The sequence below is a fragment of the Aethalodelphis obliquidens genome, unplaced genomic scaffold (genome assembly GCF_003676395.1).
Source record: "Aethalodelphis obliquidens isolate GAN/ISIS:26980383/991018 unplaced genomic scaffold, ASM367639v1 scaffold18, whole genome shotgun sequence".
NCBI lineage: Eukaryota > Metazoa > Chordata > Mammalia > Artiodactyla > Delphinidae > Aethalodelphis > Aethalodelphis obliquidens.
The window spans coordinates 12,414,197-12,439,105 of record NW_020837962.1 but is presented as its reverse complement, the minus strand read 5'-3'; the positions used below and the strand labels follow the sequence as shown (position 1 = coordinate 12,439,105).

Below are 24,909 nucleotides of genomic sequence, written 5' to 3'. Positions count from 1 at the left end.
AGAAGTTCGCAACAACTAACCATACGCCCTCTCCTTTTAGTACAAAAGAAGCCTAAATTCTAACTGGGTTCTTTGGGACACTAGTCCACTGTCCTCCTGGTCTGCTGGCTTTCCGGATAAAGTTGCTATTCCTTGCCCCAACAACTCATCTTTCGACTTACTGGCCTGTCATGCGGTGAGCAGTACAACGGACTCGGTAACTTCTTGGAGGATTTTAACTTCTCCCTCAATTTCCAGTCCTGGCCTTAGGCCCACCTGAATGAGTTCTGTCTCACTTAAGAACGAGCAGAGGTGGTGGCCACACGAGGCGCTGCTGTTCATTCTGAAACGGTTACACTGACACACTCGAGTCCCACCTCAGGGTAACTGAGGACCTGTGAGGTGGGCGAATCCAGGTGCACCCTGCCTAAAGCAGCTGTGGGGCTGGAAGCCTGACCCGGGGAGCAGGGTGGGCATCACCCAGGAGAGCAGCCCAGCTCCCTGCCTCACCAAAGGAACTCAGCTGCGTCTGCAGCCAGACGTGAGAGGCAGCACGCAGAAAGTTGTGCTAAAGTCACAGCTGGTGAAGAGGAAACACTCCTCTGTGACACTCGCTACCTGGAGACAGCGCAGACCCCCACAGACTGAGGGCTGTTCCACGAGACACAGCTGCACCTCAGACGCCAATCCAAGTCCCAAGTTGTCACCTGTGCGCCTGACCAACCAGCTGTAAACCAGGGTTTCCATGACCCCCTCCTTGGGTTCCATCTACAATGGAACCCAAGCCATTGTACTATAGCTCACAGAACTCCAGGAAACATGTAACTATGTTTACTGGCTCATTATGTAATAGAGGATGTGATAAAGGACACAGATGCACAGCCAGGTGAAGAGGCACTCCGGGCAAGGTCCGGAGGGGTCCCAAGTGCAGGAGCTTCTGTCCCCGTGGAGCTGGGGTGCACCACCCTCCCGCACATGGATGTGTTCCCCAACCTGGATGCTCTCCAAACCTCATACTTTAGAGATTTTTATGGAGGGTCATCACGTGGGCACGATCCACTATTGACTCAATCTCCAGCCCCTTCCCCCTCCCCAGAGGATGGGGGTAGGGCTGAAAGTTCCAGGCTTCTAATCACACCTGGTCTTTCTTGTGACCAGCCCCATCCAGGAGCCCACCAAGAGTCACCTCACTGGAACAAAAGAATTATGAGGGTCTTGGAGTCCTGTGTGAGGAGCCAGGGGGAGAAGAGACCAATATACATATTTTCTATTATTTCACAATGTGTTTCTGTTGAGAGATGCCAGCAGGTCACATGATGTGGCCAGTTCTGGACACAGTGAGGAGAGGGTGCCGGCAGCGGGAGCCGACGCACAGCTACGTGGGCCCCACAGCCGGAAGCAAGCAGTGGGGAAGCCGCTTCCCTCTCCCCGGTCGTAGAGGAGGGATTCAAACCCAAGACAGACTCCTCAAACCCAGGACCACATCTACAGGTGATGAGACTCCAGGCATCTCTCCCCCACCAGGGTGAAGTATGCATAGTGAGGTTCATGGTTTGTCTGTTCACCCAGACTCTCTCTACACTGAAAAGGAAGCAGCGGGAACACCCACTGTGCACAAGGCTGGATTCGGGACTTGTGACAATCCTCACAAACAAATATACTCAGGATGGAGGAGGCAACCAGTAGAGAATGAGAACCTCGCCCCCCCAACCCCACCCCCCGCCACCTGCCCCAAGCACAATGCCCTCCCCTGCACGATCTTCCCGTTCAGACCTGGCAGGGCTGCCGGGCGCTCCCTGCGGGGCTGCTGCAACAGGAGACCTGAGAGAGACAAAACCAGGGCTCCCGCTCAGCCAAAGTCGCCCAACACACAGCTGGAGCCCAGCACCATGCAGGAAGATGGTGTTGCCAGGCCTGCCCTGAGGCTGTCTACGTCCTGGGCCCGAAAGTCAGGGCCAGCCCCAAACAGGATGCTTCATTACTTTTTTTAGTTTTTTAAAAAATCGCGGCAAAATTCACACAAGAGTAATTTTTAAAAAGTGAAGGATTCAGTGGCATTTGGCACATTTACGATGTTGTGCGAACCCCACCTTTATCCAGTTCCACATTTCCATCTGCAAAGGAACCCTCCCCACTGAGCCCTCACTGCCATCCCTTCCCCAGTCCTGGCACCCACTATGTGTTCTAGCACGGTGACTTTTAAGTTGCAAAATAATTAACAAAAGACAAAGGATGCCCTGAGAGTCTGTCTGCAGGGGTGGGCGCACTGTTCTGGCACCGCCCAGCAGCCGGAGGCGCCTCCTGCAGGGTCCCAGCTTCCCCGTCCAAACACCCTGGTTGTTGCTTCTTCAGGTACAAGCCACACCGAGGATCCATCCACCCTGGCCCTCAGTGGGAGCCAAGCCAGTGGCCCTCTGACCACCACCTGAAACCACGACTGTCACACCCCCTGGGAGCCACCAAGAAGGTGAGGAGGGGACTAGCTTCTGCCTCTGCCAAGCGCCGGCTCTGCTACTGGAAGAGAGTGGCAGTCCCGAATGCTCCTCCGTGCTGAAGGAGCAGTGATGAACTGTGTGCCTGGCAGGGCTCCTCTAAGCAAACCCCACCTCAGCTGTCCTCACCTTTCCTGTCCTTCTGTTTTTTCAGAAAAGCACCAAGTGGAAAGAAAGACAGGATGGGGAAACACCTGAGTTTTCTTCAGTTTCCTTCCTAGAACCAATCCCAGGCGGCCACCTCCTCAGTGACACCAACACGACAGATAAAAACGCGTGCGAGGAAGAGGATCATCCTCAGAGACGTAAGGCAGAGCCAAGGAGCCCACAACCATGCCCACGACCATGCCACAGTGACGGACGGGACGCAGGATGGAGCCCCCCATTGTCCCCTCCACCTGCACGGGCACAAGGGTCCTAACCCACAAGGCCCCCCATCTCTCACTGCACAACTCTCACTGAGACGCCTGGGTCTGCCCTCACACCTCGTTGGGGACCCGCCTCTCCTGCCCTTCAGGGATCCCCATGGACTCGGGGCCCCTCTTCACACTCAGCCAGAGACCGCGCCTCGCACATGGCCAATATGTGCGTGTCTGGCAAAAGGCAAGGCCAGGCAAGTACACCCGGGCCAGGACTCAGCCAGGATTCTTCTAGACTCTTCTATAAGGAGCCGCCAACCCTGCAGGCAGGCCGCCTCCAACCATGTCACCCAGAGATCACATCCATCCGTGTACCTAATGCTGGATTCAAACCAAACAGCAGAGCGGGCGCCCTCCTCGGGACGCCGTCCACTTACGTGTCCGGGCTGCCCGCTGGGGGCCACGGGGCCGCTGGTGGAGGTGAGGTCTCGGCAGCCCCAGTCGCTGGCCATTCCAAGACTCTCTGCCGAGAAAGGGGGTGGCAGGCTTTGAGTGGCTGCTGGCTGAGACTTTGGTTAAAAAGACCCCACAGATCAGGGAGAGCAAGCGTGCGCTAGTCTCTAACGGGTCGGCCAGAGCCGCTGTGAGCCGAGCCGACCGCATGGGACCCTGGCGTCTTCCAGAGCAAATCATGAACAATTCCAACAGCAGAAAGTAATGGAAAATTTCAACAGGAAAAGCCACCCTCCCCATTAAAATAAAAAATAGTAAAAGCAGAATTTGCAACTATGCTCATAAGAACAGGAATCCCAAATCAAAAAGCTTTAAGAGGAAGCTCTCGGGAACCCCGGGGAAGGGCCGTGTCTATGCATTTCCCGTCACCGACATGGTTTCTGCCTTTGGGGACTTTATGGGCTCACCTGGCCAAAATTACTACACTCATGGCCCTGGGGTGTCCAGAGGCAGGGCCATGTTGAGCCCCATGAAGCCCAGAGCCCCGCCGACCCTCCCAGCCGCCCCCGACCGAGGCTGAGCCCTGCCTGCTCCGGGTGCACCAAGGTACTCACTCTCCACGTGCGCAAAAGCACAGAAGGGGCCCCGAGGGCAGTGCCCGGTCTGTCGCATGTCGTTGCACTTGGTAGACTTGTAGATCTAGGAAATGAAAATAAAACAGCAAATAGAGAGGCTGGACTGGAAACCTGTTTCCGTGGGAGGCCCAGAGCTGGCTGGGCCTGGCCTCCTCCTTCCAGCTGGAGGCCCAGAGCTGGTAATCACAAGGGGGTATCCTGAAAAAGAAGGATGTGGACACCGCACCCCTCGTCCCCACTCCTCCCAGCAGTCCCAGGACGCCCTGTCTGTGCAGGGCCAGTCAGCCTGGGAAACCGTGTGGGCCTGAGGCTGCTCCTGCAGCGCCTGTCCTTGAAATCACATATCAGGTCAGCTTGTCCACTTGGCACTTCCTGAAAGATACACCTGGTTCAGTGCCTGGTATACAGCAGGTGGGCAAGAAATGCCTGTTAAGTGACCACGTGCGTCCACTCCATGGCCAGACCCAAGGCTGCTTCACTTGGGTGTGGCCCCGCAGCACAGCCTGCCCAGAAGGGACAGCGGCCTCTAGGCCCCAGACACCCTCATGGGTGCTGCCACCCGCCCCCTTCCCTGCCCGAAACACTGCTCGTTCCCTGTGGCTCTTTGACCGTCCCCTGAGCACCTGCACTGAAATTTTAAGGGTCACCAACAGAAGCAATTTCAAAAGGTCTCCAATTCAGAACTCCAAATATCAGGAATCTAAGTGTTGTTTTATGCACGCTTTGAAGCACTGAATCTCTAGACAGAAGAAACTTTTAAGAAATGAAACACCACAGCCTTTCAGACCAGGAGCCCACCCCTCCCTGGAGCCCAGGTGCCCCAGCTGGGGCACAGCTGGGCGCTCCTTCACCGCAGAGCCTGCTCCCAGACTGGCCTTGACCCTCCTGGTCCCGGTGCTCTGATGCTCTCCCATTGGTCCAGGGGCTTTGTGTGCTTGTTCGTTTTTAACACAAATCCGAGTGTGCAGCAAAGGGTTAACTCCATGGCTTCCCTGTCCACACCCGCATGCCCCAAAGGAAGGACTGGCTTTGATGGGCTCAGGGAGGTGACGTCTGAGTCCCTGGAATGTCCTGCCTGGTCGGGTCTCTGTTTACCTGGGGCCCTGGGCCATGCCACATGGTGACTTAAGGTGGGCCTGCGCCACGCAACATTGGCTCAGCCTCTGCAGGGGCCAGAGACTGAGGTTAGCCACGTCTGCTGACCGACCCCCAGTAAAAACCCTAGATGCCAAGGCTTGGGTGACTTCCCAGCTGGCAGCACTGTGAGTATGGCCACAAATACGGCCACACAGGGTGGCTAGGAGAAGGACACACCGTCCACAGTGCATGCCTGGTCTCCCCAGGACCCGCCCCTGTGGCCTTGATCCTTTGCTGATTTTAATCGCATTCTTTCCGTGTAAAGAACCATAGATGCTCAGCCCTGCGAGTCCTTTGAGCCCGTCCCTGGACCGAGGGTGCTCCCGTACCTCGGGGTGGAACTGCTGCTCTGTGCGCGAGTGGCAGTACTGACAGCTGTCCCCGCTCTCGCACCTGGAGGGCTCGCCCCACTCGTCACCGTGCTTCACGCTGGGGCAGGGGGTGGACCTGGGGGACAAGGAGGAGTCAGCGGAGGATGGATGTCCTCCCCACATGCCCTGGGGCGTCAGGCTGTCCGCACAGTGCTGAGCACACGTGCACCACCAGGGGACATGGGTGCCAGCCCTGGAAGCACTGGCCCCTTCCTCACAGGACAGGCAAAAAAAAAAGCAGGGCAGGGATTTCCCTGGCCGTCCAGTGGTTAGGACTCTGCGCTTCCACTGCAGGGGGCGTGGGTTCGATCCCTGGTCAGGGAACTAAGATTCCACATGCCGCAGAGGGCAGCCAAAAAATAAATAAATAAATAAATAAAAAGGAGTGCAGGTGCCTGGTGGAACCCAGAAGGCATTCAGGAGCCCGTTTTCATTTTCCACAAAATGTGAAGTGAGTCAGAGCCACCGATGCCACTGTGACAAGCACCTCGGAGACGCAGCCAGGCTTCCTGTAGCAGGAGGAGACCAGGCCCAGCCCCCGCCCAGCCCACCAGGGGACCACACTCTGTCTCCCCGTGAAACTATTTCAAAATTGAACCTGAGACTTTGGTCCTACAATATGAAAACCCTACCCAATACCCTCTATTCTTCAGGTACTTCCTGACAGCTTTATTGTATTGGATTTATTTAAAAAATTATCATCTGTGGGAAATAAAACTTTTATTTTTTACGATTTTCTATCCCTTTGATACACAGTAAATTCACTTCACCTTCTCAAGATGACATTGGGTGACTAAAAGCCAAAGGTTCTCTGTCCCTCAACTGAAACTACTCAGAACAGTGACTGTCATAAAAACAACTTTATCTGAAAGTGAGGGCTCTCGGGCAGGTGAGGTGGCATCCAATTATTAGAGAGAGGCTCTTTGCTCCAAGAACAAGCTCTACACAGAGCTCGGGACCCAAGGGAGGAGCGAGGTGAGGGCCAAGGTGCCCAGGCACCCCTGGGGTTCCGTGTCCCCAGTCCCCCACCCCGCCCAGTGCCAGGTCCATCCAGCAAGTTGGTAAACCCGAGGCTAAGCTGGGCACCAAGGTGAGGGCAGCTGGAGTGAGGAGGAGACGGCCTAGGAAGAGACCAGGACTGCCAGGTGCATGAAACCAGATGAGGCCCAAACCCACCACCCCGAGGACATCAGTCCCCCGGAGAGGGTGAAGTTAGGCTGTGGGCACTGGGACTCTCAGCCTCGCAAGGGCCAGTTCCTTGCCAGTAGGTGCTATTGCTGGCAGGGACACACAGGTCACAGGAGGGAGGCCGGGGGATGGGGGGAAATGGAGGAGCCACGCCCTGACCACACCTGCCGGCTGGCTGGACACCAGAGCCTCTGGGGAGAGTGAAGGGAGCAGAGGGGTGGCTGCCTAAACTAGAGCCTCGAGCCAACGTGAGTGTGAACAGAGGGGACCGCCGGGCTGGGCCCACACCAGAGAAGTCGGCCAGGGCCCTGCGGCGCCCATGGCCCAGGCTCACCTGTACTGGAACCTCCGGGGGTCCCGCCGCCGGTCCCTGCTATTGTGGAAGTGCGGGCATGCGTAGCCCTGGCGGCACAGGCGTGGCGGCTTGGGGCACTGCTCTGTCTTGTAGCTGCCTAGCACGAAGTTGGTATCTGAAAAACAGGGGTCCACACGGAAACGTGCACACGTGTGCTCACGGCAGCCACACAGCCAAAAGATGTCCATCGGCAGATGATGGGTAAACGCCATGTGGCCCAGCCATGTGGTGGAGCATCACTCGGCAATGAAGAGGAGTGAAGCACTGACACGTGCTACAACGTGGATGAGACTTTAACAATCTGAACACACAATGCTCAGTGAGAGAAGCAGACACAGAAGGCACATGTTGTATGATTCTACTTATAGGAAACATCCAAAACAGGCAAATCCATAGACAGAAAGTAGATTAGTGGGTATCAGGGGCTGGGGCTTCTTTGGGGAGACTAGATAGAGTTTTAGAACCAGATAAAAGTGATGGGTGCACAACACTGTGAACATACTAAAAACCTCTGAAATACACTTTAAAATGGCTCATTTTACACCCAATAAAGTACCATACAAATTTAAAAAATAAATAAATAAAAATAAATTAAATGGCTCATTTTAACCCCAAGGTAAATGATGGGCGCTGGGTGATGCTGACATGTCAATGCAGGCTCTCAGCTGTGACAAACATCACACTGCAGGGGGGCTGCCGTGTGTATGGAGGTACCAGGTATGTGAGGACTCCCTGAACTTTCCACAATGTGGAACCTAAAACTGCTCTAAAAAAAATAAAGTCTATTTTTTAAGTAGTTAATTTCACGTTACCTGAATTTTATCTCAAAGCAAAAATAAACACAAAAACCACCAGGGGTCATTTAAAAGCAGTAATGGATGAAAGGAGATTCTTGAAAATCATACTCATTCTTGGGTTGGTTAATAACTGACCCTCCCCATTTTTTTTTTTTTTTTTTTTTTACAAACGACATTGTTTTTAATTACACTTGCCCAGGGGGGCTGACCCTCAAGGCATGGAGGGGAAGACAGTGGAGGGAGGCTGTGTTGCCGGGCCAACCCCGGGAGCCACGCCCAGGACACGCTTCCACACCCACATTTAATGGCACCACCCCCCACACACCAAACTCAGTTCCAAATAACTGATAAAATGACAAGGGACGTGAACCACGCAGCAGGGCACAGAGAGGACAAAAGGAGTTTAAACAGAAAAGACGATTTTAAGAAAATAAAAATTGTAAGACATTTGTTCACAAGCATTGACAGAGGACCTCCAACAGACATGAGGTCCTGCGCTGAGTGGCATGAACCACAAAGAAGTGAGAGGCGTGGCAGTGCCTATGAGTCACAAGGGCTCCAGGACGCCCTTTAGTGGGTGACGGATGAACGGTCCACCCAGATGTGGAGAATTATTCAGCAATAAGAAGAAAGGTGCTAAGATAATATGAGAAAAAAAAAGAAGAAAGGTGCTACCAAGCCCCAAAGAGACACAGGGAACCCTGAATGCACAGCACTAAGTGCAAAGGCTACACACTGTGTGATCCCAACTGTAAGACAAAACAATGGGGCGAAAGATCAGTGGTCACCAGCAGTGGAGCAGAGAGGACCTTAGGGCAGTGACACTACCTGCATGACATCATAATGGAGGATCCGTGTCTTTACACATTTGCCCAAACCCGGAGAATGCACAATGCAGGGGTAAACTGTGCTGTTAATTAATAATCATGTATCAATATTGGTTGTCAATTCTAACAAATATTACCTCATCAACACAAGACATTCATGATGTGTAATTTTTTTGTTAACCGAAAACTTCCCTAAAAAATAAAATCTACTAATTAAAAATCCAAACCATGGGCGCTGAGGGTTAGTTACCCGGCCAGACCCAACCCAGCGCCTCCTCCCACCTTCCCTTCCTCAAACTCAGCCCACCTGACAGTGACAAGAGAGGACCTGTACCCCCACCTGCACCACAAAACAGAGCTCACAGGTGGAGCCTGTGGTCCAGGACCAGGGAGACCGAGGGGCTGCAACAAGAGAAGGACAAGCCCCGAGGCAGGGAGCTGTGGGCGCAGCCCTCCCTCTGTGCAATCCTCTCCCCAGAGGGACATGGCGATGCTGGGACCCCCATATATGCTGTGGTCCAGGCCCCCCACACCACAGGCGCGATGGAAGGCTAGGATCCTCAGCGCTCCTGCAGGGCCCGGCCTGAGGCCTGGGCATCAGGAAGGCCTGGGAAGTCACCTTTGTTAATTCGTCCCTGGGCCCAGGGTGGCATAGGATTCGGCGGGTGGGGGAAAGACCCTTGTAGGGAATTCATCACTGAAGTAAGCGCAGCCTTGAAGCGTTTACGCGCGTGAGAGCAAAGCCAGTCCAAGGAGACATGGCATTACTGAGGGGGTTTCTCTTAAAACCGCACCACCCTTGGGAAACATCCAAACAGGCAGCTCCACGGAGACACAGCCAGGCTAGTGGGTGCCAGGGCTGGGAAGGGGAGACCACTGATGGGCATGGGTTTCTGTCCGAGGTGATGGAAATGTTCTGGAACCAGACAGAGTTGATGGTTGCCCAACACTGTGGTGCACCAAATGCCACGGACCTGTGACTTTCAGATGGTTAAAACGGCACATTTACATGATGGGTATTTTACAATTAAGCAAACCTCACTGCCCATAGCCATCATCTGTGGAGGCTGCTGGGGACCAGGCTGGCTCTGGGACCAGCCACCTAGCAGGAGCTGTGCCAGCCGTGCAGGCCCCTCCCCCAGAGCAGCCTGGGGACCAGACGGGCTGCTGGAGGGGCTGAGGGTGATGTGCTCGAATGGAACCTTGGTCTCCCCTCCTGACCTGTAAAGGGGGCGATGAGGTCCACCATGCAGGCACTTTACAGACAGAGATGAGCCCCCCGCCCCAGCAGCGGCTGCAGGGTTACCTTGCCACCGGGGGTCCTCGCCCAGGATCTTCTCCATCAGGGCCTGGCTGGCCAAGACCCCAGGCTGCAGGTCAGGGACGCCATCCCCAGCACTGAGCTGGCCGTTCTGCAGGGCTTCCTGGGCCTGCAGCTCCCTGCAACCAAACGGCACGTGGTCACGGTGCTGCAGCCTGTCCGAAGCCTCCGACAGTGAGATAGCCACCGGCTTCTGTCACTTTATGAAGCCGCCTACGTGAGGGTTCAGGACGTGCAGCCCACAGCCTTGGGGCCCCCGTTCCAGGATGACAGTCTTGGCCCAAATCCCAAGAGCCTCAGAGCCGAGCGTGCGAGACGCCACAAGCTCCCTCGGGTCCGGGTCAGGAGGGAGGAGAAGGGTCACTTTCTCATTAGCAGTAAAATCAAGGCTCAGAAAGAGCTGCTTGAGGCAAGCAATGCCCGAAACACAGGGAGGAGAGTGGCTCCCGGCAGGACGGCCACTCACCTGATGTCACACACGGGCGGCCGCAGGTCCAGGGGGCCGTGCGCGAAGGCGCAGTGCAGCCCGTTCTTCACGCAGTGGCCCCGGGCATCTGTCTCATGGATGCATGTGCCCGTCTTATAGTAGCGCAGGTGATACTTGCGCTCCGTGTCCCCGGTCGTCCGGTGCAGGTACGGACATCTGGGAAGCAGAAGACGACATGCACCGTCTGGGCCCTGGGGCCACCACGGTGTCAACCTGCTCCCAGCAGCTGGTTCTTGTCTCCTTTTCCCAAACACCTGCTCTAGTCGGAGGATGAACAGCACTGGACAGAGCACCCGTCCCTGCTCCAGACCCTCCCCCACGGCACTCAGACCCCCACAAATCCCTCAATTACACATGGGAGAAAAATACAACACCCAAGTTACCCGAAAATCACCCTTCATAATTTTTTGAATAAAGTGGAAAACAAAGTTCCCCCATCAAGTAAGGGGCTGGCGGCCTCTCCCATCCCCCGTCCAGGTCCTTTCAGGGACCCCTCGAGGGAGGTGGAGGAGCCTGGAAGGGCTGGAGGAGGACGCTGGGGGGAGACAGGCTGGGGAGAAGCAGCTGGGGGGAGGCACGGATGGGGCAGCATCCCACAGGCCACACAAAGGCCCAGAGCCACACACTTCCAGGGAGAGCCACACGCGGCTCCCTGAGCAGCAAGGGTTAGGGTTAGGGTAAGGGCTCCCGCTGCAGGGATGTGGCAGCGGCAGAGGTGGCAGTGGCAGAGGTGGCATGGACGGTTCCAGAAGACATGGGGCAGGGCACTGAGCCCGCCTCAAGGTCAGTCCCTCCAGACAAGAGCCAGAGACCCAGAAGAAAGAGAGGGGATACGCAGAGAACTCTGAGCAGCCCCGGAGTGGCCCAAGGCCAAGGCAGAGCCATGGCTGCAAGTCCCCAGATCTAAAAACAAGGGCATCACCCCCAGAGAGGGCTGGGGAGCACTGTGTGGGGCTTGGGAAAGGTCCACTCCCACCTCGCTGCCTTGCAGGCTGTGGACCTGGGTGCTGGGAGCACCTGTGGGGGTGGGGGGCTCCCCATGCAGAGCACAGATGGATGGACAAGACCAAAAGTAAAAGAAAAAATGACTTAGGGACCAACCAGTTTAAACCCCCATCTGGTAAGATGAAGAAACAGAGGCTCAGAGTTCGGACAGCTCACCCCAGACCTTAAGGAACACCTTGGGTGTGCAGGCCATGAGAGCAGGACAGAGAGGACGCCATGCCCCGGCAAGTCCCCGGGTCCCCTGGAGCCAACCAAGCAAAAGGCAAATGCTGTGGGCCCAGAAGATCCAGATGCACTCCCGGAAGAGCTGGGGTCTCGAAGATACATGTGCCCCCACGATCACAGCAGCACGAGTCACAAGAGCTTAAAGCTGGAAATAACCCGAGTGTCCACCAGCTGATGGATGGATGAACAAAAACATGGTCCATCCAGACAGTGGAATGAGCACTGGTACAGGCTACAACAGGGATGAACCTTGAAAACATTCTGTTAAGTGAAAGAAGCCAGACACAAAAGGACAAATACTGTGTGGGTCCATTCCCATGAGGTCCCTAAAGCAGTCAAATTCATAGCAACAGAAAGTAGAGAGTGGGGGTAGGATAGGGAGGGTGGGAGGGAGGGAGATGCAAGAGGGAAGAGATATGGGGACATATGTATATGTATAACTGATCCACTTTGTTATAAAGCAGAAACTGACACACCATTGTAAAGCAATTATCCTCTAATAAAGATGTTTTAAAAAAAAGAAAGAAAAAAAGAAAGAAAAAATATATATATCATGTACTACCTAAATCTTTTTATAGCATGCTGATGAAACAGAGAATAATATATTACTGTTTCAAAGAACGTGTTTGAAAACAATTATACTAAGCATTTTCTCATTTTTATTAAGTCAATAAATATGTATTAAATATGTGAGTATAATAAACAGAATAAAGAAAACAAACAAACAAAAAAAGAAAGTAGAGGGTGGGTGCCAGGGGCTGGGGGAGGGAGAGGGGGAGTGAGTGTGTAATGGGACAAAATTTCTGTCTGGAAGGAAGAATCTGGAAATAGATGGAGGTCATGGTTGTACAACTTTGTGAATGTAATTAATGCCACTGAATTGCACATTTAAAAATGGTTAAGTGCACCACAACTACTGAGCCTGCGCTCTAGAGCCTGTGAGCCACAACTACTGAGCCCATGTGCCACAACTACTGAAGCCTGCATGCCTAGAGCCCATGCTCCGCAACAAGAGAAGTCACCACAGTGAGAAGCCCCCGCTCGCCAGAACTAGTGAAAGCCTGCACGCAGCAACGAAGATGCAACGCAGCCAAAAATAAATTAATTAATTAATTTAAAAGATGGTTAAAATGGCAAACTTTATGAATGTTATCACAACTTTAAACAAAGCCCATTGGAGACAGAGAAGAGAGAGATGGTCTCTATGTTCGTGTTGAAATACACCACACTTACAGGGAAGTGTGTCACAGGTCATACCTGGATGGCCTGTGGCATTTCACAAACTGACACCTGAGTGACAGCACCCAGTTCAAGAGGACAGAACACAGCCAGCCCCTCGGGCCCCTCACATGGGCACAAGGTGGAGGTGATGACCACACTCTCTTGTGAGTGGCGGGAACTGAAAATGAGGCAATTCCTCCAATTAACTCTGCACAAACACTTCTGGGGCAATCCCAGCTGTCGTTGCCAATCACCAAAGATCCGTGAGAAAAAGGAAAAGCAGAAGATGGAGAAAGCAGTTTACGAGACTAGCTGGTCCCCACCTTGTGAAAAGAGAAAAGAAAAAACTTAAAGAATTATGACTGCATTACATACAGACAAGAAAAAGGAAACACTGCCTGTGCAGACAGTGCTCTCTGTGCCCAAATAGGAGCTGTCTCCTTCGTGTGCTTAAAGATAAGTTCCAAGGAACATTTTCAGGACGTGTGAGTGAAATGGTCAAATATCTGCTTAGGATTTTTACTATATTAGGTACTGACGCAGCCTTGATTAAAATCCCTCACTATAGAGTTACATCTTACATTTTAAGCTCCTCCAAGAGCTCCTGTGCAACTCCTCACAAGCACTGGTGTGTAACTCAGTCTCTGGGTCCCCAGAGAGGTGAGGCTGTCATGGAGCAGTCTCTGCCACACCAAGGAACCTGTTCTAGAACAAGGAACCCCCTCCCACTTTTCACATTAATATATAGACTAATATCACTAACAAAGAATGTGTAGAAATAGAGACGCCAGGAACTCACAGAACAATGGGCTAGAGAAATAAACAAGGAACTTATAAAAGAGAAAATGCAAAGGGTCTCGACCACTGAGAGGCACTCATCTTGCTTCTGATAAGAGAAATACACCTGGAGGCCCACCTGTTCCCGGGCAAAACCCCAGGAGCAGGGCTATAGTAAACCAACACTGCTGCTGGCAAGAACGCCAAGTGAAAGGCATCAAGAGGATAGGTGCCATTACCCTCTGTCCCAGCAATCCCCAAAGACAGACTGGCACACAGAGGTAAAAAGAAGTTTTGTTCGTAATCACCAAAGGCTGGAGACAACCGAGTTGTGGGATAAACTTCAAGGGAGCTCAGCGTGGCTTGGAGGAATGGGCAGTCTGTGTGGACGGCTTTGGAGGGGGCACCAGGTGGTACCGTGAGGGAGAAGCACTAAGAAGAGGGAGTGCAGGACTTCCCTCGTGGCACAGTGGTTAAGAATCCGCCTGCCAATGTAGGGGACATGGGTTTGAGCCCTGGTCTGGGAATATCCCACATGCTGTGGAGCAACTAAGTCCATGTGCCACAACTACTGAGCCTGCGCTCTAGAGCCCGTGAGCCACAACTACTGAGCCCACATGGCATAACTACTGAAGCCCACGCGCCTAGAGCCCGTGCTCCGCAACAAGAGAAGCCACCGCAATGAGAAGCCCGCACACCACAACGAAGAGTAGTCTTCGCTCGCCGCAACTGGAGAAAGCCCGCGTGCAGCAACAAAGACCCAACACAGCCAAAAATAAAATAAATAAATAAATAAATAAATTTATTAAAAAAATAAAGAAAAGGGAGTGTCGCACCCTGTGGTTTACATCGGAAGGTGGGGGAGGGGAACAAGAATACAGATACGTCTGCTTATATCAAAAATTATGGAAGGAGGAGCTATTGTTTCATGGGGACAGAGTTTCAGTTTGAAGATGGAAAAGTTCTGGAGGTGGATGATGGTGATGGCTGCACAACACTGCAAATAAACTTAACTCCACTAAACTGTACAATTAAAAAAGCTAAGATGATAAATTTAATGTTATGTATGTTTTACTACAATAAAAAATAAAATAAAATGACTTTAATAGGAAAATGGCCATTTTGCAAAAACAGTTCCAATCTTCAGAAACACTCACAATCTACTATAAGTTAAAGCAAAAGAATTCCAGAGTCTGGGGAGAAGGGGACCAGCACATCAGAGCTGAGGCACTGCCTGTTGGTTTATCTACAGAACCCAGTCCGCATAGCCGTGCTGAAGCAGGACCACACGGACCACAGGCATCGCCAATGCGCTAACTGCAGGGTGTGGCAAAGGCTGCGCGCACCCCCACAGCTCAGGGGAGTGAATGTGGTGGGTGACACTTCCCCCATTTCCTCATGTTCCCTAATGGTCCCTCAGGTCAGCTCTAAGCATCATTTTGTTTCCTTGCCAGTACCATCACTGGGGCAACCAGAGCCCGGCCAAGGTTCCCCCTCTCGCCAGCACTGAGCACCGAACAGGCAGTATTATTTCACTAGGGGCATGTCACCTCTGCGTATTACATGACTTCAAAGCATAAGCTAAGATTAAAATATTGGAGGACATTTAATGAAAAGAAAATGGCTTCACCTAAGAACATCTAAGAGGCAAAAGGGAAAACCTTAGAGAAAACACAATGGCAGAACGTAGACCCTCACTGAAGCGGGGAAGAGGCTGGTGGGAACCCCAGGGGTCAGCCCAATACCACGTGCAGATGCTTCCTCACCACAGGAGTTCACTCATCCATCCGGGGGGGCCACTGACAGCCCTGTAGCACCTGTAATGTGATTCAGTTCCACAGACCGCCAAATTCAGGGTGGCACCTGTGGTTCTCAAAACCATCCATGACAATTAGTGACCCAATCAGTGTCAATAAAACAAGGCTCCATGGATGGTGTGATGCAGCAGTACATGCCAGACACAGGTCTGCCATGATGCTCTGGAACCACTGAAACTAGGAGGGAGGGGTAAAGAGGAACATGGCAGGGGCTTGAGGCTGCTGTCTGTGTTTCCAGGAGAGCCAGAAATCATCCCCTTCCTTCCTGAAACTCACCCAAAACAAAGGTGGACCCACAAACTCAGTTCCACTATACATCAACATCGGTCAGCAAGCCAGGCTGGAGCGCATCACAACCACCTGGATGGTCTGCTAACCCCAGACCATCTGATCTCGGCGGAAACCTTGGGTAGAAACTGCTGGCAAGTTCCCAGGTGATGCTGCTGCTGCTGATCTGGGGGCCGCACTGGGAGAACCACTGGGCTGAGACGGACACTCAAGCACAACATGATGCTCTCCTAGTCCTCAGGGAGCTCAGGCATAGGTGGGGACCAGAATACAGCACAGAAATAACTGAGGTGTGAACTGGACCAGAACCGAGCAGCGGATACGGAAAATGAGTGGCAGCAGAAAAATGGGAAAAGGAAGACCTGTGTGCCACAGACAACTGGGGATGGCGAAAAGGTGGGGCTTGTGGGGAGAAGCTTGAGTGTCCCCCTCTTCTGTGACACTAGGGGTGGGGGGTTGCCAGTTAACCCCATGTGGACCACACACCCATCCATTCAGCCCGGCACCCCCAGCCTCTGGCTTCCAAGGGCTGCCCTGGACTCTCGAGCCAGGCCAGCGACCCCTCATTAATCCCTAACATGGACCATCAGCTCGGCAACAAGTCCACCTCCCTCCTCTGTGCCCAAAAAGCTGCCACCCTCTCTGAGGAACCTGTCTCTGCTGAGGCCGTCTCCCCACTAGCCTCCAAGGAGCACCAGAGCTCCCTGTGCCAGTCGCTCCCTCCCAGTCACCTCCTCATCCCTGGCCCTTCAATCAAAGCAGGAGGGCCTGAAATGCTACAATCACTCTCACATTCTTCTGCTTCTTCTACATACTGGTCTCTGACAGGTCCAACTCAGTCACCTAATTGTAATTTCTTTCCTTAAGTTGGCTGATTTGTAAAGCCTGTGTCTTCCTCTAGACTGTTAAGTAGCTCCCTGACTCCTAAATATTATGTTCTAACGTGGCCTGCCCTTGGCTTTCACCTCACCCCGAATGCCCAAGCAGAGTTCACTTATATGGTCAGTTTAAACAGCAACAGCTTATAACCATCCTGAAGTGAACGGACTTTCACCTAAGCCTTAGGTCCTAGGATACCTGACTTTTTAAAATTAAACATTGCAGGAGCATCTCTCAACAGACAAGTCAGACTAAGGACAAGTATGACACAGCAGGCACACCAAGACTTGGGCATATAGAAAAGTTTCTATACATCAGCAAGCTCCCACAGTGCCCAAATTCACGGCTGGGAGGTCCCAGGCAACGTGCAGTGAGGAGGGAGGGAGCTGTGGGGAAAAATGCTGGGCCTGCCAGGTGAAAACATGGTAGGGAGCCCTACCAACAACAAGGCAGATCTCTAGAGCCAATCTGGAAAGTTATAGCACAGTAATGGGGCAGGCTCACTTCTTATTAAAACCAAGAAAACCTATAAAATGTGGGGTCTGGAGGGCCGCCTCCAGGGACTGCCTGCTTGTGGGAGAAGGAGGGTTATCAGAAAAGAGGATGGTCACTTTGTACTCTGTATAGTTGGGGACTGCTTGTATTGTCTGCCAATGAAAATGTTCCCCTGGAGGGGCCCCTCAGACCCCTGGAAGGGCCTTTGCTTTTTATGCGTCAGAACCTACCTCTGTAAACGCACCTGACATGCATTTACAAGCACAAAACGGACACATGGTCTCCTGGGAGCGGAAGCACACCTAGGTTACAGGTGGGAAGACCCGCCCTGACGGTCTATGGTCCAGCGCAGCAAACAGGACTAGCTGGGGGCTGGGTCTGTCCCCACCCACTGCCTCTCTCAGAGTAGATTTCAGGATGTGGCTGGACCGCGACAAACCTCCGGCCAAGCTTCGCTCCGGCAAGCAAGCGTCGCTTTCTTCAAAATCCCAGCCTGAGAAATACCTGCGACGGATCCGCACGGGTGGGAACAGCGACCCTGTGGGGTGGGCCGGCCCTCAAGCTCGGAGGCAGCGCCCGCTCGGCCGACTCGCTCTTGGCCGACTACAGAGGGCGCGTAGCGAGCTGCAGACCCAGGCGGTCCAGCCGCGCCGCGGGGAGGCCAGTTCCCACGGGGGCGGGGCGGGGCTCACGTGACCTGGACGGCCAATCGAGGCCCGCGCCGGGGAAGGGGCGTGCCCGCCAGAACAAAGGGCGCCGCGAGAGGGAGGACCTGGGGCGCTAGCACTGAGGGGCCTTCCCGGCCACAGGGTGCCCGCTGGCGGAGGGTGACAGCGGGGTGGGGTGGTGGGGGAATGTGGCGGACGGGGAGGGGCCACGGAAGGAGGGGTGACAGAGAGAGGGGGAGGGTGACTGCGCACGGAGTAAAAGGGGTGACAGAGGGGGTGCCCATGGGGAGGAGGAGATGAGGGGGCTACCCAGAGATGACAGCTGGAGTACTCACAGGGGGTGGAGGTGACAGATGGGGAGGGGTCACTGGGAGGAGGATGACAGTGAGAGGGGAAGGGTGACGGACTACCCGCTAATGAAAAGGGGTGACAGCGGGGGTGTGACAGCGGGGGAGGAGTGCCTGCAAATGAAAAGGGGTGACAGAAGGGGAGGGGGCCCCAGGAGGAGAGGTGACAGCAAGGGGGGAGAATGACCACCTGCCTAGGACAGGAGTTGACATCACAGGGGTGCCAACCCTCTTGGGGGTCCCACCCTCCTGGCCACGGCTCAGCCCCACAGCGCCCCCATCAAGCTCCAAGAACTTGTGCTTATGTCACCTGATATTGGCTGAAGGGTCTTTGGTCTCTGATACATATTCATGATTTACAATAACAGGTTGGTAGTACATATGCCCAAAATAGACATTTCAAGAACCAATGAACTGAAATAAAAGGAAAGCCCTTTCCTTGCTCTGAAAAGTAGTATCTATTTACAGATTCCATGGCAACGCTGCACGAGCTAGAATATGTAATTCAACAGGACAAACTCTGGGAAAGTCTATCTCCCGTGGAATGAGTGGTAATTACTAAGGAGAGATTCTCAGGGGAGATGTCTGGCCTGTCAAACACTTCCTATGGGACTGAAGCAAGTCATGTCTTGTGCTCACTAAAAGTCACAAACAAAATCTTTAATAAGACACATGTACTTTCATACTGTGTGTACATGTACACAGGATGCACCCAAAACAGTATCAAACAACCATCTTAGTCCCATTCTTCTTCTCAATGATAACCTGCTAACCTGCATGCTATCTGGACTATATGTTAATTTTTTTTTTTTTGGCTGCACCATGCGGCTTGTGGGATCTTAGCTCCCTTACCAGGGACTGAACCTGGGCCCTCGGCAGTGAAAGCCCAGAGTCGTAACCACTGGACCGCCAGGGAATTCCCCATGTTAATGTTTTTGCGATAAATAATTGTAATATTTAACTAATATTTGAGTCCAGCTTAAAATGACCATCCACAGGTAGGTGTCCACTGCAGCACTCTTCATTCCGTAGGAACTGGACCCCACCCTGGATATCCAGCAATGGGGCCAAATCCATACCAGGACATTCAGACTCCGGAACCCAAAACAGCTGTTAAAATATGCTTTCTTTCTGGCACAGTGGTTAAGAATATGCCTGCCAATGCAAAGGACACGGGTTCAAGCCCTGGTCTGGGAAGATCCCATATGCTGGGGAGCAACTAAGCCTGTGCACCACAACTACTGAGCCTGCACTCTAGAGCCCACGAGCCACAACTACTGAGCCTGCATGCCACAACTACTGAAGCCCGCGCGTCTAGAGCCCATGCTCCACAACAAGAGAAGCCACCACAATGAGAAGCCCGCGCACCACAACGAAGAGTAGCCCCCGCTCTCTGCAACTAAAGAAAGCCCTCACGGAACAACGAAGACCGAACACAGCCAAAAAATAAAATTAATTAATTAATTTAAAAAATATATATGCTTTCTTTTCATGCATTAAAAGCATCACCAGTTAAAAAAAAAGCATCACCAGTGAGGGGACTTCCCTGGCAGCCCAGAGGTTAAGAATCTATGCTTCTGCTGCAGGGGGTGCAGGTTCGATCCCTCATGGGGGAAACTAAGATCCCACATGCCATGCGGTGCAGCCAAAAAAAAAAAAAAAAAGCTTCACCAGTGAATACTGCCAAATAGTCCAAATAGTCCCCCATCCTGGACTCTGGAATGGGGTCAGACATGCTAGGTGACTGGATCCCTGCATCAGGGTCTCAGCAGTGGCCCCTGGGGGCAACTCAGGACTTAAGGTCCAGAGAGGTGACTGACATGGCCAAGGGATATGAGGGACCAGAGGCCAGGCCTTAGCTAGACAAAAATATCTCTCTTCTGTAGAGCCATTTGCAGAAAACGGCAGCTCAAGATGCAATTAAATAATGCATTTTTAAAACTTCACAGACGTATAATACCATCTTAACCAAAGTGGAGCTGACTACATTACTTCCACAGGCTCCAGGCTGCCTTAACAACAACGCTATGTAACTATCTGGTGTTCAATTAAAAACCTTTCAAGAAATATATAAAGCTTTTAAGATGATCACCATAGGTCAAAAGTTTACTCCCTGACCTAAGCATTTTTGAAAATGAAGAACAGATTCACATGGGTCTCCCTGTGCAGCAGCGTGAAAGTTGTCTTTAAAAGGGACCATACCTGGAGAACCACCTCCCTTCAGAGGGTCAGGGGAGGAAGCCTACAGCGCCTCCCCCAGATCAGACCAGGATCCAACAGAAGCTGAACAAGCTGCTCTTTCCAAGAGGCCCTGGGGCACAGCGCCACCACCTCACCTCCAGGTGGGGATGGATAGGCTCTTCTCAAACGGCCCACAGGAAAAAAGCAAGACCTCCCTCTACCAATCTCTGCCAGTTATATGAATGTACAATCTGACTTGTACTTTCCGTGTTTTCCTATTCTACATATTTCAAAATGAAGACATCTGTTCACAACACCATTAGAAAACTTGTGAAAAAAAAAAGGCAACCAAAACAAAACCTTGATTTCCTAAACTTTAAAAGTGCTACACAAATAGCTTTCCTATCAATTTTTTAAAAAATAAACATATAAACAGAAAGAAAGGAACCATTCCAGAAACATTTGCACAATGTGAGCAAACCTTCTAACAAGCTCTCTGACCAAAAGGCAACTGACAACTACAAAATGGTTCTAAACTCAAAAGGTTTACCTCATAAGGGTTGGTTCTAATGCAGGGAATTTACAGAACTGGGTGGCAATCAAAAGTGGGAAGTGCAGCAAAATCGGTTTGTCCCGTACAGGGTTATCCCCCAGCCAGATGTGGTTCTTCCCACACTGGCCAAGAAATAGGGAAATGTCCCCACCAAGACCAGCGGTCACGGGAAAACTTCCCGTGAAGACTGGGCCCTGCAGGTGCCAGGTGCTGGAAAGCCCAGGTCCGCCACCCACTCAGGTGTGGGGGCCATGCTGCCCCGCGCAGCCGCGCACACTCACTCGTCGCCGTCGGGGCACAAGCCGCTGGCCTCGTCGTACTTGGAGCAGTACACGTCCGGGCTGTAGTTAAAAGTGCCGTCGCGCCTGCGGAGCGGTCTGCGCCGACGCTGATTTAGGAAATGCCAATGGAAACAGGTAAATGGCCTGTGCTGGGTGCACTTGTGCTGCACAAACAGGGAGCACTGCTCTGTCCTAAACTCCTTTAGATACCTAAAAAGACAAACAGCGTTGGGGTCGCTTCCGTCGCCACCGCCGCCGGCGGGCGGCCCGAGGACTCGTGGGCAGGGGTCAGATCCCGTGCGCCCGAGGGCCCCGACCCCAGGCGCGATCCCCCACTCTGCCGACCCCCTTCCCGCCTCTCCCCACCCAGGTGCGTTTCTCAGACCCCAGGCACGATCCCACATCCCCGACCCCAGATGCGACCTTCGACCCCAGGTGCAAACCCCCATCCTCTATCCCAGGCATGGTCCCAGATTCCAGGTGCGACCCCAGACCCCAGGTGCAGCCCCCCATCTCCAATCGCAGGCACAATCCCCTAACCCAGGTGAAACTCCCCATCCCCGACCCCAAGTGCGACCCCCGACCCCAGGCGCCGCTATCCATCCCAGACCCCAGGTGTGATCCCCAAGCTCAGGTGCAACCTCTCACTCCGAGTTCAGACACCCTACCCACCCCACCCGCCCCCGCAAGCCCAGTCGCATTCCTCGGGTCCCAGGAATGGTTTGCCAATCCCAGACACGGTCCCCGACCCCAGGCGCGACCCCGCAGAATCCAGGCGCGGACTCCTGGCCCAAGGCGCAGCGCCCCCCATCTCCGATCTCAGGCGTAACACCCACTCCGACTCCAGACGATCCCTGACGGCCTCCCCCCCGCGGAGCCCGGGCGAGTTCCCGGACCTCAGGCGCGATCCCTCAGACCCCATGCACAGCCTCCTCATGCAAAACACAGACGCGACCCCCAATTTCAGGTGCGATACCCCGACTCCAGGAACGCCCGGGTCCCCAAGCCCCGGAACCATCCCTGACCCCAGGAGGAGGCAGCCGGAGCCCAGATGGCCGCCCTCCGCCCGAGCCCAGACGCGGTCCCCAATCCCCGACTACAGGCGCATTCTCGGCGGCCCCCGACCCACGACCCCAGGCGCTGTTCCCCGATCCCCAACCCAGGCGCGTGGACCCCCGACCTCGTCCTCCAGCCCCCAAGCCCAGGTGCCACCCCAGACCCTGGGCGCCGCCTCCTGAGCTCAGGCGGCGGTAGCTGAGTAGGATGGTGGTCCACCAGCCCAGAGTCCAGGCGCGGCGCGGAGGCTGGAGGGCCGGCTGGCCAGGGGGCTGCAAGGGAGAGGCAGGGGGCGGGGGGAACGGGGAGAGGGGCGGCGCGGGGCCCCAGGCCGCACCCGGAGGCAGCTCCCAGGCCCAGGGGCGCGGGGGCGCGGGCTGGGGGCGCGCGGGGCCGCCCCCTGCCCCGCCCCCGCTCCCGCCGCGGCCGGCCCGGGCACTGACCTGTAGTGGGTCGGCTTCTCGGTCTGCGGGGGGGACCCGCTCAACGCCGCCGCCGCCGCTTTCGAAACCGACGGCATTTTCAGTCAAAACAATGCAGCGCGCATGCGCCGCGCGGGCCCGCCCCCGCCCCTCCGGATCTCCCCCCTCGCGGAGCCCACCCGCGCCCCCCGCCGGGACGGCCACGCCCCCGCCACGCCCCCATCCGGCGCCCAGCGTAGTGCCGGAGGCCCAGTGAACTTCCCAGCACCAGGCGCCAAGCGGGGACCCGCGCGCACCCCAAACCACGCCATGCCCCGAGCCCGCCGCCTCGGCCGGACGCCTCCACCCACCGTGCCCCCCCGGCCTCCACGTTCACAGCCCATCTTGCACTTGCTTGGTCCCGTTCCCGCTGCCGCCTTCAACGCACCACGGCTGCCCCACGCGCTCTGAACGCCCTGACAGCGCCCTGAGCAGCTCCAGGCTCCGAGACGGAGCCAACAGGTCCCGAGGAGACAGCGCGCCCAGGCTGCTCACACTCGCCTTCATTCGTTCTATGACCCCCGGGTTGGGTGCTGACACCGCAAAGAGTGGCTACAGTTGCTTAGGGCTTGGTGTGGGGGAGAGAGGGGGAAAGGAGGCCTGACTGCTCATGGGTAGCGAGTTTCTTTTAGGAGTACGCACAGGCCCTAAAATTACATCGTGGTAATGGTTGCCCCTACGAATACACTAAAAAATCAATTGTATACTTTAAATGGGTGAATTGAATAATATGTGAACTACATTATCAATAGAGCTAATTTTTAAAAAAGAATCCAAAGGCTCGAGGTCAAGGGGGAGACAGACCGACAGACAGACACACACACACAAACACACACACACACACACACACGCGCGCGCGCGCGCGCGCGCGCGCCCTTTTCATCAACAGGGTGGGCGGGGATGCACAGAGGGTGGGAACTCTGGGAGGCAGGCACCAGCTGCCACCCCCGGTAAGCCCTACCACTCAGGGCCCCAGCTCATCTGACCCTGGAGGAGGAAGCAGGGTGTGTATTTCGGGAGGGAGAACCCAGACCCAGAGTACATTGTTTTGTAAATATATAGCATGAAACATTTTTTTTTTTTTTGGCCGGGCTGCACGGTTTGAGATCTCAGAGTTCTAACCACTGGACCGCCAGGGAATTCCTGAGACATTATTTAAAATTTTCAACCTCGCTAGTAATTTTTTTTAATGCAAATTAAAACAAGGAAGAGCCCATGGAGCAGGCAGACTTTTTGTTGTTCTTAACAGCAACCCACAATGCTGGTGACCTGCAGCAAGAAAAGCCCTTAAAGGAAGTGTGGCTGGGAGGACGAATGGGTACTGACCTTTACAGAAAATAATCTGTTCCATTTCTAGAAACTCCAACCTAAAAAAGAATGAGATTCAGACAAAGATGTACAAAGATAATTATCAAAGTTATTTGGCAAAAACTTAAAGAGCACCTCACAGAGAATGACAATGCTTCCTGAGAATTGTTAATGACAAGAAAAATGCTCCTACTTAAGTAACAAAACGAAGCAAGATACTGCAGTTCCATACGTTTGTTCCCAAGCATGTAAGTTTCTGTTTTTTTTTTTAAACACAAGTAATACAGTAAAATAAGCCATCACTTGCTGGTGGGATGAATGACTACTTTCTTTATATGTTCACATTGTCTAAAGGAATTACTACCTCTACAAACATTACATTTAAACCTGGAAATTAAAATGGCAAAAAATCAACATGATACTTTTGAAGAAAATCAAGCAGAAGAATGAAACAAGGCCCGTGAATTCTTTGGAGGAGGACTAAACAGATCTTGAAGACTGCCAGGATGCAGGGAATGAGAAAGAAGTTTAGGATATTTCCAAAGTCCCGAGCTGGGAAGGATACAGAGCAAAGAAACAGGTTTGGGGAGAGCTTAACTCTGTTTTGGACCTAAGGAGCTTGAGGAACCTGTAAAGTCCAGTAGAGAAGTATAGAGAGCCACCTCGAGCTTAAAAAAGGAAGTTGGGGGCTCAAGATAAAGAAATTTGGGGATCTTTGCTGTAGAGGTGGGAGAAAAGATGCCTACCCAAGAGGCACCTTCCTTGAAGAGAGCAAAGAGAACTGTGACAGGCTGTAAAGATTGTCATTTTTCATGCTTTTGAAGAATGTTCTTAAAAGGCTGGAGTAGTACCCAGACGTTAAAATTTTTAAAAATCCAAGGAAAAGAGTTTACCTAAGTCGATGGCCTCATATCTTCCAAGCTGCTGAGGCTTGGAAGATATGAGT

At 53.4% G+C, this 24,909-nt stretch overlaps 1 protein-coding gene across 9 annotated transcripts in view; it reads right to left on the bottom strand.

Moving 5' to 3' along the window:
• Positions 1-22,759, bottom strand: part of UNKL (unk like zinc finger) — a 45,121-nt gene extending 22,362 nt beyond the window's left edge. For 4 of the 9 annotated variants that reach the window (XM_027117906.1, XM_027117903.1, XM_027117905.1 and 1 more), the window contains exons 1-8: positions 22,638-22,759; positions 21,139-21,348; positions 10,381-10,557; positions 9,900-10,033; positions 6,949-7,084; positions 5,385-5,502; positions 3,898-3,982; positions 3,268-3,353 (exon numbers count right to left, since the gene is read on the bottom strand). In XM_027117906.1, coding sequence (XP_026973707.1) covers positions 3,268-3,353; positions 3,898-3,982; positions 5,385-5,502; positions 6,949-7,084; positions 9,900-10,033; positions 10,381-10,557; positions 21,139-21,348; positions 22,638-22,714 — 1,023 coding nt within the window. In that variant the 5' untranslated portion in view covers positions 22,715-22,759. The remainder of the gene's footprint in view (positions 1-3,267; positions 3,354-3,897; positions 3,983-5,384; positions 5,503-6,948; positions 7,085-9,899; positions 10,034-10,380; positions 10,558-21,138; positions 21,349-22,637) is intronic. The other 5 variants (XM_027117907.1, XM_027117909.1, XM_027117911.1 and 2 more) reach the window with 3 other exon arrangements.
• Between the last annotated feature and the right edge of the window lie 2,150 nt (positions 22,760-24,909).